Source organism: Drosophila busckii, chromosome 3R (genome assembly GCF_011750605.1).
Source record: "Drosophila busckii strain San Diego stock center, stock number 13000-0081.31 chromosome 3R, ASM1175060v1, whole genome shotgun sequence".
In the NCBI taxonomy this organism is placed as follows: domain Eukaryota; kingdom Metazoa; phylum Arthropoda; class Insecta; order Diptera; family Drosophilidae; genus Drosophila; species Drosophila busckii.
In genome coordinates, this window is record NC_046607.1 from 19390574 (window position 1) to 19406485 (window position 15912).

The 15912-nt window shown below is 42.3% G+C and overlaps 4 protein-coding genes across 4 annotated transcripts; 2 read left to right on the top strand and 2 right to left on the bottom strand.

Moving 5' to 3' along the window:
* Positions 1–378: 378 nt before the first annotated feature.
* Positions 379–8755, bottom strand: LOC108603950. Its single transcript, XM_017993143.1, has 2 exons — positions 7118–8755; positions 379–1941 (listed from the first exon to the last, which is right to left on the bottom strand). The coding sequence occupies exons 1-2, from the start codon at positions 7935–7937 to the stop codon at positions 725–727; spliced, it is 2037 nt and encodes a 678-aa protein (XP_017848632.1). The 5' UTR covers positions 7938–8755; the 3' UTR covers positions 379–724.
* Positions 8756–10771: 2016 nt separating this feature from the next.
* LOC108603951 (phenoloxidase-activating factor 3) lies at positions 10772–12440 on the top strand. Its single transcript, XM_017993144.1, has 4 exons — positions 10772–10944; positions 11076–11242; positions 11302–11648; positions 11707–12440. Exons 1-4 carry the CDS (start codon positions 10881–10883, stop codon positions 12311–12313), a joined length of 1185 nt encoding a protein of 394 aa, XP_017848633.1. The 5' UTR covers positions 10772–10880; the 3' UTR covers positions 12314–12440.
* A 1029-nt stretch (positions 12441–13469) lies between these two features.
* Positions 13470–15045, top strand: LOC108601411 (pickpocket protein 19). The gene is made up of 6 exons (XM_017989309.1): positions 13470–13507; positions 13563–13676; positions 13731–13947; positions 14006–14661; positions 14715–14821; positions 14879–15045. The coding sequence occupies exons 1-6, from the start codon at positions 13470–13472 to the stop codon at positions 15040–15042; spliced, it is 1296 nt and encodes a 431-aa protein (XP_017844798.1). The 3' UTR covers positions 15043–15045.
* Positions 15046–15065: 20 nt separating this feature from the next.
* On the bottom strand, positions 15066–15671 carry LOC108602579 (serine palmitoyltransferase small subunit B). The gene is made up of 2 exons (XM_017990717.1): positions 15515–15671; positions 15066–15320 (listed from the first exon to the last, which is right to left on the bottom strand). The coding sequence occupies exons 1-2, from the start codon at positions 15609–15611 to the stop codon at positions 15160–15162; spliced, it is 258 nt and encodes an 85-aa protein (XP_017846206.1). The 5' UTR covers positions 15612–15671; the 3' UTR covers positions 15066–15159.
* Between the last annotated feature and the right edge of the window lie 241 nt (positions 15672–15912).

Consider the following 15912-nt stretch of genomic DNA (forward strand, 5'->3'; position numbering starts at 1 on the left):
CGACAAGTGTTTTGAGCTCTGCAACTTTCGCTTGCAGACATTTGAAATATTTTACAACAGACAAGTCAGCGACGTATGCAAATCTGTTAAGGAATTTACAAGTACAGCGAGACATAAGTCTGATCTGCATAAGCTATGGGATTAGAGGAGTGTTGCAGCGTCAGTTTGTTGTATGCATGTTGACACATGTTGCACATGTCTGTGGCATGCTAATGCGCATTAAAACTGCAAGCTGCATAGCAATTAGACAAGCCCTCAACTAAAAATAGCATTTCACTTTGCATATTTCGTTAACATTTTTATTTTGTAAATTTTTTACATAGTTTAGTTTATGCATATAGCTTTATATATATGTGTAACTAATATGGACAAAATAGTTTGGATATAATTTGCATAATTTTGCTTTGAATAAAAGTATATATATATATATCAAGTATACGTTATGTTACATTTGTGCGCGTAACAAAGGTTTGTCAAGTTTTCATATATTTTATATTATTCTACAGGCTGTATTATTTTGTTTGCTTTTGCCAAAAGCCTAACATATACATACTTAAAGTATAAACCTAATAAGGCACACGATATTCATTGTAAGATTTTCGTTTTGATTTTGAGCAAAGCGCCAGCTGCAGAGCCTTTATAAATTTAAGATTTAAAAACACTTTGACCAGCATCGCTACTTCTACTTATACAGACAAGTGTTAGTTAGAGTTGAAGTTTAAGTTTATCTGCGCGGCTTGCCAAAGCTGCTGGCCGGGCCCAGTGGACCGTAGATAGCATGTGGATGTGGATGTGGCGCAGCATTGCCATTCATCATGGCTGCCTGTTTGCGTTGCAGCGTCGCTGGACCAGGTGGTCCCAGCTGGCGACGCTCGCCGTCGTTGAGGTCCAGGCCGGCGACCATTTGCGCAATTTCACGCTCCTTTTTCATATCAGGCGGATTGAACTGCAGGCTGGCCAGCGAGCCATGACTGCGACTGCGATGCTCCTGGCGTATGGAGTAGCTAAAGGCGCGCTCGTTCAAGTGTCCTTTGCGTCGATAGATGCCAGTGCCGCCGGGTGAGGGCGACTCGGCGCCTGAATTGCCGGAATCATCCAGCCCATTGCCCATTGATGCTGCCAGCTTGCGGCTGGACATGCTTAGCGCACGCGGTTCGTTGATCAGCGACTGCGCCATGCCAGGTGGCGGCGGCACGCCCATTGCCTGCTGCTGATGATACGCATAGATGGGCGGCACTATGGGCATGCCCACTGGCATGCCGCCTACGCCGTTCTTCTTGTCCTTCTTCTTCTTTTTGCTGGTGGAGCGCGCCGGCTGCAACGTTGCATACTGCTGTGGCAGCATCATGGGCAGCTGCAGCGGCGGCATGCCCGCCATTTGCTGTGCGTGCTGCATATGCAACATGTGCTGCTGATGCTGATGATGATGCTGCTGCATGGCGTGATGCGGCGGTCCCGGCGGTCCTTGTGGCGGACCCGGCGGAAAGCCGCGATGACTGATTGTGTGATATTGACGTGCAGCATGCGGTGGACCGCTGATGGGGCCGTAGATGACGCTGCCTGCTGCATGTCCGGCGTGTGCGGCATGCAGCTGCGCACGTTGCATGGCAGCTGGATGCATGGGCTTTGGTCTGATTAGCGTGCCGGACAGACTTTGGCTGCCGCTTGACTTGGATGACTTCTTGTCGCTTCGCTTCGTTTTGCGCTCCTCCCTCACCGGCGGCGGTGGCACATCAATGGGCGTGCTTATCTGACGCGCACGCAGCGGTCTGCCCAGCGTCGAAGTGTTGCCTGAGAACAGCTCATAGGGACTCTCGACAGCGCCAATGCTGTCCAGCTGATCCTGTGAGCCGCTCCAGACTTTGTGATTCTCATCGCCATTGTACATAGAAGCTTCGCCATCGTCGACGGTGACATTCAGATCAGCGCTGCTGCCATAAACTGCAAGCAAAGTGTAAATACAGAAATTAGTCTAAGTTGCATATGCGTAATATAAACAAAATCAATTAAATACAACAACAAGCTTAACAATATTAAATGTAAGGCAAATATTATATAACTAAAAATATATAAATATTGTCAGTCTTTGATATTTCTAGAACGCGCGCTCTTTGAAGCTTGCAGCGCAGACTTTGAACGCGTGTTGGGTTTTAACTGGTTGACCTTCGCGCCCAATGGATGCTGCCCAGCTGGCTATCAATATACAATGACTGCCGAGTTAGCTAGAGACGAGGGTTAGGTGGGGTTCGCGCACTTGTCTCGCATTACCCAAAGCGCTGATTCACGCGCGCGGCTTAGGCAAATGGCATTTAAAGTGCTCGAAAATTAGCGAAGCGCGTCTAAACCAAAAACGTTTTTTGTTAACAAAATAAATGGGCCAAGATCGCCACAAGCTGACAGACAGACTGACAGCAGTCGCATTCAAATGAACCAATTGTGTGGCAATTGAACGCGCTTCGATTTGAGCAACGCCTTGGTCAAGCAACAGCAACAGCTACAGATACATTTACATTTCATAGATACACACTCGACTACGGTTAAGCATAAGTTACTGTCAACCTTCAGCTTGTGTCGCCGTTCTGCAAACGCATTTGGGGCCATGGCAGCCAACGGCTACAAACGGTTTTGTAATAAATAACGGTAATTTAATAACTTGAACGAGCTGGCTACACCTGCAGCTTGGCCACAAAAACTACAAAAAAAAAACAAGCCAGCGCCCAGTCAACCCCACCCAAAAGCTTTTAACTTGGCCATAGTCCGGTTCGTTGTAGACGACAAAGCGACGAGTCAGTCTAAGTTTTTTTTTTCTTGCTAGCTGCTTTCTTCCTCTCTCTCTCTCTCTCTCTCTTTTTTTGTCGCTCTGGCTGCTTAGCCATGCCATAATTTGGTGTGGCTACAACTTCTGCTATTTTTTTTTAACATTTTTTTTAGTTATTCTACTGTTTGCTTTGTGGTCGCATTGGGGTCTATTGACCTTTCTCTCTACTGTTTAAAGTCTGAAGTTGAAGTTGAAATTGAGAGCGACAACAGTTGTAAATCTTTGTAACACAATTAAGCTGCTCACAGGGTCAAATGCCAAAGTTAAGCTGCGCTACATTAGCAGCCAAAACTTTAATCGATGGCTCAGCCACTTTCATTTTTGGGCGCAGTCAAAACTAAAGCAGAAAGTGAATTTCTTAATGAGGCTTATAAATTTAATACTTAACATAAATTTCTAGAAGAAACTGAATTTGTTAATGTAAATTAGACTATGCGGGCTTTTAATTAAAAACCAAAACGACATGACAGCGATATGTAGATAGATAAATAATTAAATAAATGGATATTGCTTGTATTCAATTTTGGAGTTATCTGCACAAAAAAGTATTTAAACAAATTTGTTATGTTTAAAGGGAAATTAGTCAGCAAAGTTTTAGGCCACAATTAATGCAAACTGTTGGTTAGGGGAATAACAAAGATAGAAAGAAAACATTGCTGTTATTAAGCAATTCAGTGTATAAATTGTTGTGTTATATTTTAGGTTTTATGCGCTATAAATTATTTACAAAAATTGCAGCACAATTTTAGAGTTTATTATTTATTATATGACTGCCAATTATATTTAATTTAGATATTTCATTTCTCTTTACCCTTAGCCTGCCTTAAGCTTAAGCCATAAACATGACTTGTTGATCAACCCAGAGAGCTATGTTATAGACTTGTGTGTATCTTAAGTGAAACTGCATTGACGATTTCACCTTGTTGGCTAAATGCTAAACGCTTGTTAACTGTTTACTTTTACCTCGCAGGCTACGCCGTAATCTGCGTAAACGTTCGCGCTTGCGCTCGCTATAGCGGAAGTCGGAATCAAATGCCTTTTAGTGCAAAATGCAAAAATATAATTACGGCTGCAATTTGAAGCTAATTTCGCATGGAAGTTGATTTTTTAATTGTTTAACCATTTTCTTTTCCCCTCTACATTTTGTTTACCATTTTCTTTGCAGTTAATTACGCGCCATAATTTCAACAAGTTTAAGCCTACACTTCGCGTTGCCCCGCATCACCGAACGGCGCTGCCGCTGCTTATGTCATAAGTCGAGCAACAGTTTAAAGCTAACGAAAAGTAAAATTGATACTCTCACTTAATGTGGCGAGTGCAGCAGCAGCAGCGCGGCGCATGCGTGCGTGAAAATTGTATTTCCACGTTAAGCCAAGCGCTAGATAGCTGGCCAAAGAGACGTAATAAACGCTCAATGCTTGGCCCCAAAATAGCAACAAGACTTTTTGTTTTTGGCATTTAAGCGCACATTCCAAAACCCAAAACGCCGCTTGGGGGAGTGCCAAGAGCCCAAAACAAAACAAAACTGCGCCTGCAGTTTGCGATTTTTGTTTGCTTTTGCGCGCGGAATTTTATTTCATTGTTGGCTTTGCCATTTTACAAATGCAACAGGCACACAGCTGCAGCGCCCAAAAAACCAAAAAAAAAAAAAAGTTGAACTAGGTCGCAGCGTTGCGACGCCAACATGCCAGTTGAATGAGTAATTGCAGCCCAATAAACCCACACTATAGTCTACTATATATAGATGCTATATATTTCATATTGATATGCATTGAGGGCTGCTGGGCTCGCTCGCTGACTTGAGTGAAATCTTCCAAGCAATTGTTGCCACTACGTGACAATCGCAGATGTTCGTGCTGCTCTCTAGATTTAAGTTTCCTCTACTAAAAATTGACAAAAGGGAAATCCGTTTTGTTAGCTTCTAATCTTGCATAGTTATTTGTAAATTGTGTCAGCAGCAGCAGTTAAAGTTATAATTAAACTAAACTAAGCTCACAGCAAGCGGCTTAATAAACAAATTTAAGCTGTCTATAATCAAAAACAAAACCACAACCACAACAACAACAGCAGCAGCAATAGCAGAAATAACTCAACTATGTTGCAAGTCTCTGTAAGCTGCATGCAACATTGCTATGTGGCTCAAGTCATTCAACTGCAACTGGATTTCGGTTAATGTGCCTTGCCAGTCGCTTGATTTACCACTCAAATGCAGTCGCTTGCTCTTAGCCTGCTTTGCATAATTATTATGCAGCAGCAGCAGCAGAGGCAGCATTTTGTTGTTGCCACGGATGCTCGTAATAGCAGCAAAAAAATGTTAAAGTGCTGCTGCCGCTGCTGCTGCCGCTCCCACTTGTAAATGCTGCTGCTGCTGCTGCCAGCGGAAGTTGCAGTTGATGCCGGCTGCTGCTGTTTGCCCCTCGCGCCGCTGCCACAGTTCAATATATCAGTCATGGTCAAGTGGTCAGCAAATTGTTGCACGATGAGGAACAGGAAAATGCAGCTAGCCAATTAATAAGTTTCATTTTAATAATTGCTTAACTCAAGCGCTGCTTAAAGTATTTTAATTAAGCTGCTAAAAGTTCAGACAACTCAGCATGCAAATCAGCATTATGCAAAAATGTTAGCTTAAAATATTTGTTAAACATTTTGTTTGCACTTTTTCTGCTTTAATCAATGTCAAACTTGTTTGCAACTTGAACAACTTTAAGGCGTGTCGAAGCGCGGCGGCTTTTGCTATTGTTAAAGCCAAAGCACTTAGCACACTTTCGTGTCAATGGAATTGAGTTTAATGAATTGAAATTAAAAGCAATGCATATGCCATGCTATAAAGCGAGAGATACAATTAGCTGAGAGAGCTCTAATTTGAGTTGCCGACACAACCTCAATTTTTAGTATGGAAAAGTGTGGCAAATGCCAAGTAAACAATGCAACGTCGAGCAGCCTTAATCTTGCAAGCAAATTAACAATGTTAATTAATAGAAAAGCTCAAAAACACGTCAACAAAACAAATACACACATACATCTGTATAGAGCTACAGATGTTATCATAACTAAATAAAGTTTCACTTGCTCACACGCTCAGCAATGTCAGAATACAGCTGTTGGCTGTTCGACTCTCTCGCTCTCTGAGTCAGTCACGCGTTTGTCTCTACCTTTTGCTGATTTCACACTTAGCTTGCCAACCACTTAGCGTCAGCTGAAACATGAAAGTAGCGTCAAGCAGCGCCCAAAGCTCAGCTCAGTGCAGCTCAACTCAGAGATACACAAAACCCGAATGAAAAACCCGTCATAAGGCCCTGTGCCCAAAATTTTCTCACGCGTTCATCTCAATCACAAGTCACATGCATGTGTTTGCCTGTGTCGTTCCCCTACTCCCACTTGGCTTTGACCCCGGCGTGGCAAACTAATCTGCACGCGACCACAGTTCCTGTTTGTCTGGCTGACCCCAGCGTGGAAGCAACTTTGAGGCATTATAAATGAGCTGGCGGCATGCAATTGCTTCAAGTTGAGATACGTCATTAATTAGCTATAAATCCAGCAAAGTCACTTGATTTGCATGTTTACTTTTGATGAAGACGCAGAAATGTTAAAAATCCAAGTAATTTCCTTTCCATGGCCAGAGCGAGTGTAATTTGCATTGGAAAGTAGTTCGGTTTAATATTTTCTAGTCGTTATATGCAGGCAATTTTAATGTTTCAGCAGCAGCAGCAGCAGGGAGGAGTTTTGTCTGTGCGAGTCGAAAGCGTAATGTGACTAATTTGCTTGGAGATTGTTTGATCGCTAGCCAGCGATATATGCGCTGTCCACTGCTTTCCACAACTTTGGCAATTTGTATATGCTAATTAGCATAACTTAGCTACAACTATGTTGTCGACTACAAATTTAAATAAGTGGAAAGTGTTTAAAATATATAATAATAAAAATGAAAGACAAATGCTTTGTCTGTCGATAATAAAAAATGTTACATTGCTTTGCATGCCTTGTGACAACATTTTCTATTTTTATTGTTGTTGTTTTGCCATTCAAGGTGAGGCACAACTCTCAGCAATTTGCCTGATAAAATATTTAATAACTGCTGTTGTCATTGCGCACATTAATTAAAGCAAAGTTAAGTTAGCGGGGGGAGAGCGGGCGGCGGGCGTGACAGTTACTAACAGTTCGGTCGTTGTGTTCACATGCAAGCTAATTAGCAGTGACAAGCACAGTTAAGCAAAGGGCGCTAGCTAAATTATTGGTTCTCAGCGCAAAAACAAAAAAGAAACGAAAGACTTAGGCAACGAACTTGCATGCGCTACTTACAATTCTTGACTGATGTGTAACCCTCGGCAGCGCTGCCCGTGCTGCCAGTGCCATTCATGCCCAGCGCGGAGCCATTCAAGGCATGCCCATTGGATTGGCGTCCCAGACTGTTGAGCGTTGTGGTGCTGCCCGCACGCGATCTCCAGCTGTTCTGTCCGGCCAAATGATGATGATGATGCAGCTGACCATTAGCATTGCCATTGCTCAAGCCAATGCTGGTTAAGTCGCCATTCGATTTGCTGCCAGCGGCGCTTTTGAGCGTCCCGTAGACGCTGCTGCCGCCACCAGCGCCACCGCCATTACTGCCCGTTTCCAGCTGGCGTGCATAGGAGTTGTCCGCATAGGCATGAAAACAGCATCTGACTAGAGCGTTGGCGGCCGCCTCGCGTTTGCATATGAAGACATGACACTCGAGCACTTTGATGCCCGTGGTGCGGCGCAAGATGGCAGCAAAGATGGGCGGGTGCTGGGCGCGTGGCATGCGCGCAAATGGCGAGTCCAGCGGCAAGAACTTTGGCTCCGGATGAGCATTGCCGCGCTCCGGTATCAGCACTTGACGCACTGCAGCGCAATAGTGCAGCGACTCAATGGGAAAGAAGCGTGTAATCTGCTTCAGATTCTCGTCCACATTCTCCAGCAGTATGCCGTTCGACCAGACGCTCAGCCAGCTATCGATTCCCTTGGCGCCCACAGCGCCCTCCGAGGGATAAAGACTGCGCAGCGGCTCCTGTATGCCCTGCAGGCCGTCCTTGCTTTGGCGTGGCACAGCGCTGCCCAAGTACAGCACGCGGCAGCGGCAAATGGGCGTGGAGTCGCCCATTTCTCAACAACAACAACAACAACAATGACAGTGATAACAACAACAATCTAACGTCTTACGTCGCGTTTGGTTACGTTACGTAGGCGCGCAACGCGACCCGACAGCAAGCAATGTGGAATTTCTGGTTTTGCTTTATATGTTAGCCACGTCCAAACACAGACACATACATGCATACATATGTCTGGAGCGTGTGTGTGTGTGTGTTGGTGTTGGTGTATTGCTGTGTTTACGTGTTTGGTTCTTAAGCCGTCGCGAGAGAATTTGTGCGCTTAGGTAAGCGGATATTTCTTACACAGGCGAGACAGTCGCATTCACCAGCAATTTACGCATACCCATGCACTAACACATACAGCTGCACACACACAGATACATAATAGCGCACTACACACGTTGACTGGGAATCTTTCTTCGCTGCTTCGTTGTAGAACTTTTGTGTGTGAGCTACGCTTTTGTTTAACTTTTCTTTTTGTATTTAAATTAATTTGTTGTTGTTGTATATTTGTGCCTCAATACGCGCTGCTCTCACACTCACACAATAGACACACACACGTACACGTACACGCACAAGCAAGCGTAAGGTTTTGAATAAAAAAACAAATATGGCGTCAGGGTATTCTAAGTTGTTGCGCTGCCGTTTTGCACATTGCTGTTGGTTCCATGCCCCAAGATTGCAGTTCGATTGACACCCTGTTCGATTTGCAGCTTGCTGATCGTTGCAATTTATTGTAAAATGTTGTAACACAAACTTTTGCTTTTTGTTTTATGCTTAATGAAACGTTTTGATAAGTAACTCGATCCGTTCGAGACTTCTACACCCGACGGCGTCTCACTGTGCAATAAATGCCAACGACGACGTGGAAACTTCGAATGTCTTCAACTTGTAACGCTCTCTCTCTCTCTCTCTCGCTCAAGATTGCGCCGCTCTCTGTGCGCTCAGCGGCGCTCAGAGCGTGAATCTACCTGTTGCTGGCTAACATATGGAAGGTGTCTAGCAGGTAAACAGCTTGAAGTCTTTGTGGATGCCATATTTTATGATCTCACGTGCGCTCTCGCGCTCTCTCAGCTGCACAACTGATCGACAGTTTTTGCACTAACACAGTGCCCTGCTAAGAATGAGACAACTTTGTTGACTTGTGTAAAATTACCGGTTTAACAGCTTACCAACAACTATCTTTGCTTGTGTGTGTGTCTATATTGTTTGTCTCACAGGCCAGAGATTCGATCAGCCGGCTGACTGACTTGACGAACATATCGCTTACTTCATCTTTAAAAATTCTTTTGTGTAAGTCTTTCTTCACCAAAAGTTATTTTTAGCTTAACAATTAATTAAAATATAAACACAAAACAAAATTCTGCGCTTTTTATTTGCCATTAACGGCAATTTGTGGTCGCTGTTATTGTCAATCAAACTGTCGTTGTATTTTCAAAGTTCAAAGCGATCGAACAGCATGCATCTGGTTTGTGTCTTGGCTAAAAGCTATTGTTGCAATTTAAAGCTGCAGCTTGTTCGTTACTTTAAACAGTTTGCAACACTTAAAGCTGCTGCCACAGAAATACCGTTAAGAAGCTTGGCTTATTGACATCTTAGCCTTAGGTTAATGACAGCAGCTAATACATATATTATATTATATTACTGCCTGCCTGCGTCATAACTGTTTTGATTAAATCACACTTGGCGTGTGCGTTAGATTTATTAACAAACAACAAATATTAAACGCTTATTAAATACATATTTTATTTATCTTATGAATATGCAATAGTGATGAGTAATGTACCTGGAAAATCGTGAGTACCGCTGTTATTGTTATTAGAAGCTTCTTAGCTCGCCATTCAATTAGTTGCCAAATGTTTTCTTATGTTATTAACACTTAAAAAAACATTTTGACACATGACCTTGTTTGGTACTCGAAGTAATTGACATTTGCTTACGGTAAGGCTTGTTCAAATCTCTATACACTCATCAAAATTTCGGGGAATTTATTAAGCTAATAAAGGCATATCAAACAGGAGTTGACATTTTATGATTTGCTAAAAAAAAATTTATTTTATATATATAAAAAAAAGTTGTCGGGCTTCCATGATTGGGATTTCCATGATATACATGCATTTATTTATAGATATAAAAAAGCAGAAGTCAAATGAGAACGACTTTGAAATATACTTTACCAAGAATTTTGTCAATTTTATATAAAAAACAGCAACAAATTCAGCAGAAAGATACAATTCAATTGAAATTAAAAAACGAGATGAATATTTACTGATTTCATTCATTAAATTAGCTAAGTGTATAAAAACATCAAGAGCACTTCTGGGTAGATGGGGAAACTTACGATGTCAATTAAAAGTTATTAATCCAGTAGCTGCAAAAAATCACCACACAAGACACACCTAGGCTTAACAGTCAAAGCCAAATGTATGCAGACAAAGACAAATAATGAGAGAAACACAGAGTGATTGATATCATAAATAAGTGCGCACTGAGGGGTTTTCTGGAATTTAATCGTTTTTCCCACGCTCTCAGCCTCAATTGACATTTGTATACATTTACGTATTTACAACAATTGCAACCGAGTCCAACGCACAGAAAGTGGCAATCTCCAGCGTCTGTCTCAAACAGGTCCAAGCGGAGAACGCACGTGCTAATGCCCAGAGACACGGAGAACGACAATGACAACGACATCGAGAACGAGAACCAGTTGGTGTACAATTTTAGAAAACCGAACACAAAGCATAGCATCGCATCTGTGGGGCTTTTAATTGTATGATGTATATATTAATAAGCAGCAGTCGCCCCAGCACGCGAACTTGGAGTACATAAGCGCGGCACACGACGAACTGTCTCTCATTCTTAGGCGAGCGTGCGACTTGGAATAACAAACGCAAAGCGAAGCGCCAACTTAGCAAAACATCAACATTTAAAGGCCTAGAAGCAAAAAGTGCAGGATGCAGTTACTAATTATAGGCAGTTTGGCTTTGATGCTGCTAGCACCAGAACTTGTGTTGACGCGTAAGTAAAAGTTATATAATATAGAAACATGCATCTGTCTATATATAATTAATAATTAATTGTATTGAGACGTGCTTATAACCAGCCAAACAAGTTAGCCCAATGCTCTAAGCTAAACATTTTATTTACAGAGTCGGACAATAGCTGTCATACGCCCATTGACGAGCTGGGCTACTGTGTGCCCGCACTGCAATGTCAGTTTGTGCTGGATCTGCAGGCCACCTACGGCAGCAATGTGCCAAGAGCAATTCAGACTCAGCTAAGACAGATGGCTTGCAATGCGGCCGGCTCACAAAATGTAAGTGAAACTAAACTGCATTTAAACTAAAGCCTTGCTAATTATTACTGTTTGCTTAGGTTTTTCATCTGTGCTGTCCTACGCGTGCAGTTATATCAGCTCAAAGCGGTGGCAATTCCGGCGGACCAAGCACAGCTAGAACTAAGGCACCAGTTACTGTTCGTCAGGCTACCATGGACTTGAAACGCATTGATCCCAGCGGCATGGCGCTGCTCAATTCGGTAACAGATTGTGGTAAAAAGTCCAACATCAAATTAAGCGGTGGTGAAGTCACCAGAATTGGTGAATTTCCTTGGCTGGCGCTGCTGAAGTATGAGACCACTGGGCGTCCCTTTCTTTGCGGTGGCAGTCTCATCAGTGATCAGTTTGTATTGACAGCAGCGCATTGCGTAGCCAGCGGCAAAATGTAAGTGAACTCTTAAATTGCTAATGCTACAGTTACTAATAAAAATCTTGCCTTGCAGCATTGGTGTGCGCTTGGGTGAGCACAATCTGGACACCGAGGAGGATTGTCAGTATCTTGGCGGGCGTCGTCGCGAGTGCCTGCCGCCCTATGAGGAGTATGGCATTAGTGAAATACGTCAGCATCCCAGCTATAAGGAAAACACTATTAACTACGACATAGCGCTGCTTAAGCTGGATCGCCCTGTCAAGTTCAAGCAACACATTAAGCCAGTTTGTCTGCCCATTGATGCCAACTCAAAGGACATAGCTTACGATCAGAGCTTCTTTACCGCCGGCTGGGGCAGAACTGAAAAGGACGTCGCCTCCTCAGTGCTGCTCAAGGCAGTAGTCAAGCGTCAGGATCTAAACGTTTGCCGCAATTATTTCATTGATGCTCCAGTTACTGAAAATCATATCTGCGCTGTTGGTGAGGGCATATTACACACTTGCCGTGGCGACTCCGGTGGTCCCGTCTTCTTCCGCAATGCTTTCAAGGAAACCATACGCTATGTGCAATACGGCATTGTTAGCTTTGGCGGCAGACGTTGCGGCACCAATCGCAATCAGCCCAGCGTATTCTCCAATGTCATTGACATGTTGCCCTGGATTACTCAGAACCTTTATTGAGGCAGCTAATTAATTAACCATAATTGATATTTATTCGTAGTTTATTATTGACATTGCCATAGTAATTTATAGAAATTGTTTGTGCTATTTTTAAGTTTTATGAAATAAATCTGCATTACAAAAATAAGTTTTCAAGCCTAAATAATTTAAGGGTATGCTGAATAGGCAGCAGGCACTGCTTGATTAGCTTAAGCTATGTTTAGCAAATGTGTTAAGTGCACTTAATGCGGTTCTTTAGGCAAAGCATATATGAAAGACTTAGTTAAGCCTGGAAAGTATTTTAGTTGCTGCTTTGCAGTTTTTCTGCAAGCAATCTTCGAATTAAAACTTGATTTTTTTTTTTTTGATTAGGCAGTTTTATCAGACTTAATGTGATTCACTATTTCCCTCTAATCATGAAATTCAGATACAAAGTGATTCACAGAGAAAAAATCACAAGAAATTAAGTTGTTATTACTACTTAAACGTTTGTGAACTAAATTTAATACAATTCAAATGCGACCCAGCCCTGCACATGCGATTGCGGTTTTTTTATTTAGCGAAGCTAAAGCTATGCTTATCATATTTAATTAAAGTCTCTTAAGTATGTTAATCGGCATGAATCATAACAAAGTTTATTTACTGCGATCCGGGTCGTTGCCAGCAGCTATCTTAACTTCTGTTGCATGCTGATGTGGAAATTGTGATTCAGATTCCTTAACATTGATTAATATCAATGGCATGCAATAATTTGCGGTTTTATATGCTTTAAATTAATTTACAATCGACGACTAAACTAAGCGTAGCACATAGTAGCAGGCGAATAATTTCACATCAGAACGAAACCACAGGCGGTGGCTTGGTAGCGCATTAAGCTTAGGGGAAGTCCCGCCGTTCTCGCTGGCGCCGTCAAACTAGCTAATTGTAAGTTTAATTTCTATAAGAGCTGGCAAGCTATAAACACATGTATCTACATGCGGTTTTGATTACTACTTGCTTAAACAATTAGAACTGTGACTGTAGCCAATAAATCATAAAAAGCACGCCTATACACTAAGCAGTCTAAATGGACGACTATGAAAACAATATGTAGATTTTATCTGCACAAAGGCTGGCCATTGTTCAACCAGGTCCCGTCAGGCAGTAGCATTTGAGCCTTTGTTGTAAGCGCAACAATATGAACTGGATACGCTATTTGCCTTTGGCCTTAAAAGGGTAAATAAGCCAAGTTACTTATATACTATGTATATTTATGTATATAGAAATTTAGGTTATTCTATGTTGTAACACTTGGCATAAGCATACCGTTCATAGCGTCTGTATCTAGGTCGCTGCTAAAGAGTTTTGTTTCCTCCTCGGTGTCCTTTAATTTGGATACAATTTAGTAAGTACTTGTAATAACTTAAAGTACTGCCCAGCTTAAATATTTGCATTGCAGTCTCAACTGGAACACCACATTTCCAGCTATAACTGTTTGCGAGCTGTACAATTCCGAAAAGATTTGGGACTTGAGTGATTCACACTTTGGCATTGAGCATGAGCTACACATAGATGATTTTATAAGCGACATTGCCTTCTTCAGGGGCATTTGCATAAGCTGTGAAAACTGCCATCGTCTGCCCTGTCCAGACAACTTCACCATGCTGCTGGAAGTGGTAGCTATATATGCGCTATCTTAGTTATAATAGTCTTTATCTTTATGCTTGCTTTTAGTTTCGTTCCAAGTGTCATGAGCTTATTATAGAATGCAGCTATCTGAATCATATATTCGACTGCTGCGATCAGTTTTTGCCACTGCATACAGAGTACGGCGTTTGTTACTCCTTCAACTCTAATCAGGCACATAAGTCATACTTGGCACAGTACAAAAACAATCGTCAAACTGGCGCTGGACATTTAAAGTTTCATGCTGCAGCGGATATACAATTGCATGTGCATGCGCCCATCGATATACCGTTTCCCTTTGCCGAGGGCATGGTCAGGGATACAGTGCTGCTGGGCAGCTATAAGGAGATTATACTAAATGTGATTGAAGTCTACAATCATGAGAGCGTGAATGAGCTGAGTCCGGAGCAGCGACGCTGTCGTTATAGCAATGAGCACTTGCCTGAGGGTTTGGGCTTATATGAATTCTACAGCTACTCTGGCTGCATTATTGACTGCACTGTAGCTAAGCACTTGCTGTATTGCAACTGCACCAGCCATTTTATGGCCATGTCCAGCAGCAACTTGCTGCCCGTCTGTGATTATCGTGGACTCATTTGCCTGACCAACAATCATGACAGAGTCTTGGCGGAGCGCAAGTCTTGCGAGTGCATGAGCTCCTGCGAAGAGCCCGAGTACAATATTATACACAATACAGCAGATGAGTGCGTATACAACTTAGATTAATAACAATTAAATTATATATGTTATTTTCCAGCAATCAAGAAGCTGAGCGCGAGGCTTCTGATATACATGTGGCTCTCATAGAGCTGCCAACTCAGCGCTACGTGCGTCGCGTAGCTAAATCCAATCTGGACTTGTTAAGTAAGTTACATATTTTCTTCCATACTCCTGCTACTAACTGTCTTGTGCCTTTTGCAGTTGCAGTTGGTGGCCTGGTTAGCCTTTTCTTCAATACCTCCTTGCTGCGCATCTTGGAAGGCATATATCTCTGCTTCAAATATAGAAAAGTCATTACACAGTTTGCTGTTGGTTTTTTGGTTGGCACATTTAAGTATTTACAGATTTTGACAAAATTAAAGTAAATCACAAACCATTTGCATTAAACTATAGTTATCCATTTGCGGGAGTATTTAAAGCGTCTAATTAAACTATTGGGTGTTGATATTGCTGCTCCGGAGAGCGTGTTCCCATTTCAAATTCTAAATGCTGCGCATCTTTTGAGACATGAAACCAGTTCCTGCCGGCTGGCTACTTGGCCAACTAGTTGGCGTTATGACCTCCAGCAGCGAGCCCATATAGCTGGGCAGATAGACGCAACTTGAGAAAATAACAAGTGTCAACATGATTAACACGAATCCGTCTGCAAAATAACAATAAATAATTAGTAGATGTTGTGTGTGTGTGGAAAGCGGATAGTAACAAATGTGCCGTAGGGGTGTAACCGGGTGCTGTTGACCGATAATCTCAATAGCTTTGGCTTACCACCCGACCGCCGACGTCTGCCAAGAAACTCTAAAACAACAAAGCTCTTGGCATTGTTTTGCAATTACTTACTGATTAATTTCTTTTCCCACGGCTCGAACATGTTGATACAGGTCGCCAGCTCATATTGCCGATACAAATAAGCAGCAGAATGCTTAAGATTTACCATTTTTAAGCCGATTTGTGTCTATATGAGTTTATTTATGTTTTCATTTATTTAATGAGCTCTTAACACTTGTTAACAGTGTTAAGTTATTATGGTGAAACTATCGTTGCCACTATCGATATCAACAGGTGAAATACTAAGAGCTATCGACCAGCCGCCACAACAAGTATCTTCTTACATGTGAGCGCGCGTATTTTAAAATCACGCAATTATAAATTTTTTAAGCTATATAAAATATAATCTGCTGCTGCCAATTTAAAGCGTATATTAGTCTTAGTTCATTTTGGCTGCAATAAATTTGCCT

What these genes read in the sequence shown, in the direction of transcription:
- LOC108602579 (XM_017990717.1), bottom strand. Translation starts at nt 15,611, where the DNA reads ATGGTAAATCTTAAGCATTCTGCTGCTTATTTGTATCGGCAATATGAG. An exon ending in GTGGGAAAAGAAATTAATCA is followed by an intron (nt 15,321 to 15,514) that starts GTAAGTAATTGC and finishes GTTATTTTGCAG; the next exon opens with ACGGATTCGTGTTAATCATG.
- LOC108603951 (XM_017993144.1), top strand. Translation starts at nt 10,881, where the DNA reads ATGCAGTTACTAATTATAGGCAGTTTGGCTTTGATGCTGCTAGCACCA. An exon ending in ATGCGGCCGGCTCACAAAAT is followed by an intron (nt 11,243 to 11,301) that starts GTAAGTGAAACT and finishes CTGTTTGCTTAG; the next exon opens with GTTTTTCATCTGTGCTGTCC. An exon ending in TGCGTAGCCAGCGGCAAAAT is followed by an intron (nt 11,649 to 11,706) that starts GTAAGTGAACTC and finishes CTTGCCTTGCAG; the next exon opens with CATTGGTGTGCGCTTGGGTG.
- LOC108603950 (XM_017993143.1), bottom strand. Translation starts at nt 7,937, where the DNA reads ATGGGCGACTCCACGCCCATTTGCCGCTGCCGCGTGCTGTACTTGGGC. An exon ending in TTACACATCAGTCAAGAATT is followed by an intron (nt 1,942 to 7,117) that starts GTAAGTAGCGCA and finishes CTTTGCTTGCAG; the next exon opens with TTTATGGCAGCAGCGCTGAT.
- LOC108601411 (XM_017989309.1), top strand. Translation starts at nt 13,470, where the DNA reads ATGAACTGGATACGCTATTTGCCTTTGGCCTTAAAAGG. An exon ending in ATACACAATACAGCAGATGA is followed by an intron (nt 14,662 to 14,714) that starts GTGCGTATACAA and finishes GTTATTTTCCAG; the next exon opens with CAATCAAGAAGCTGAGCGCG. An exon ending in ATCCAATCTGGACTTGTTAA is followed by an intron (nt 14,822 to 14,878) that starts GTAAGTTACATA and finishes TGCCTTTTGCAG; the next exon opens with TTGCAGTTGGTGGCCTGGTT.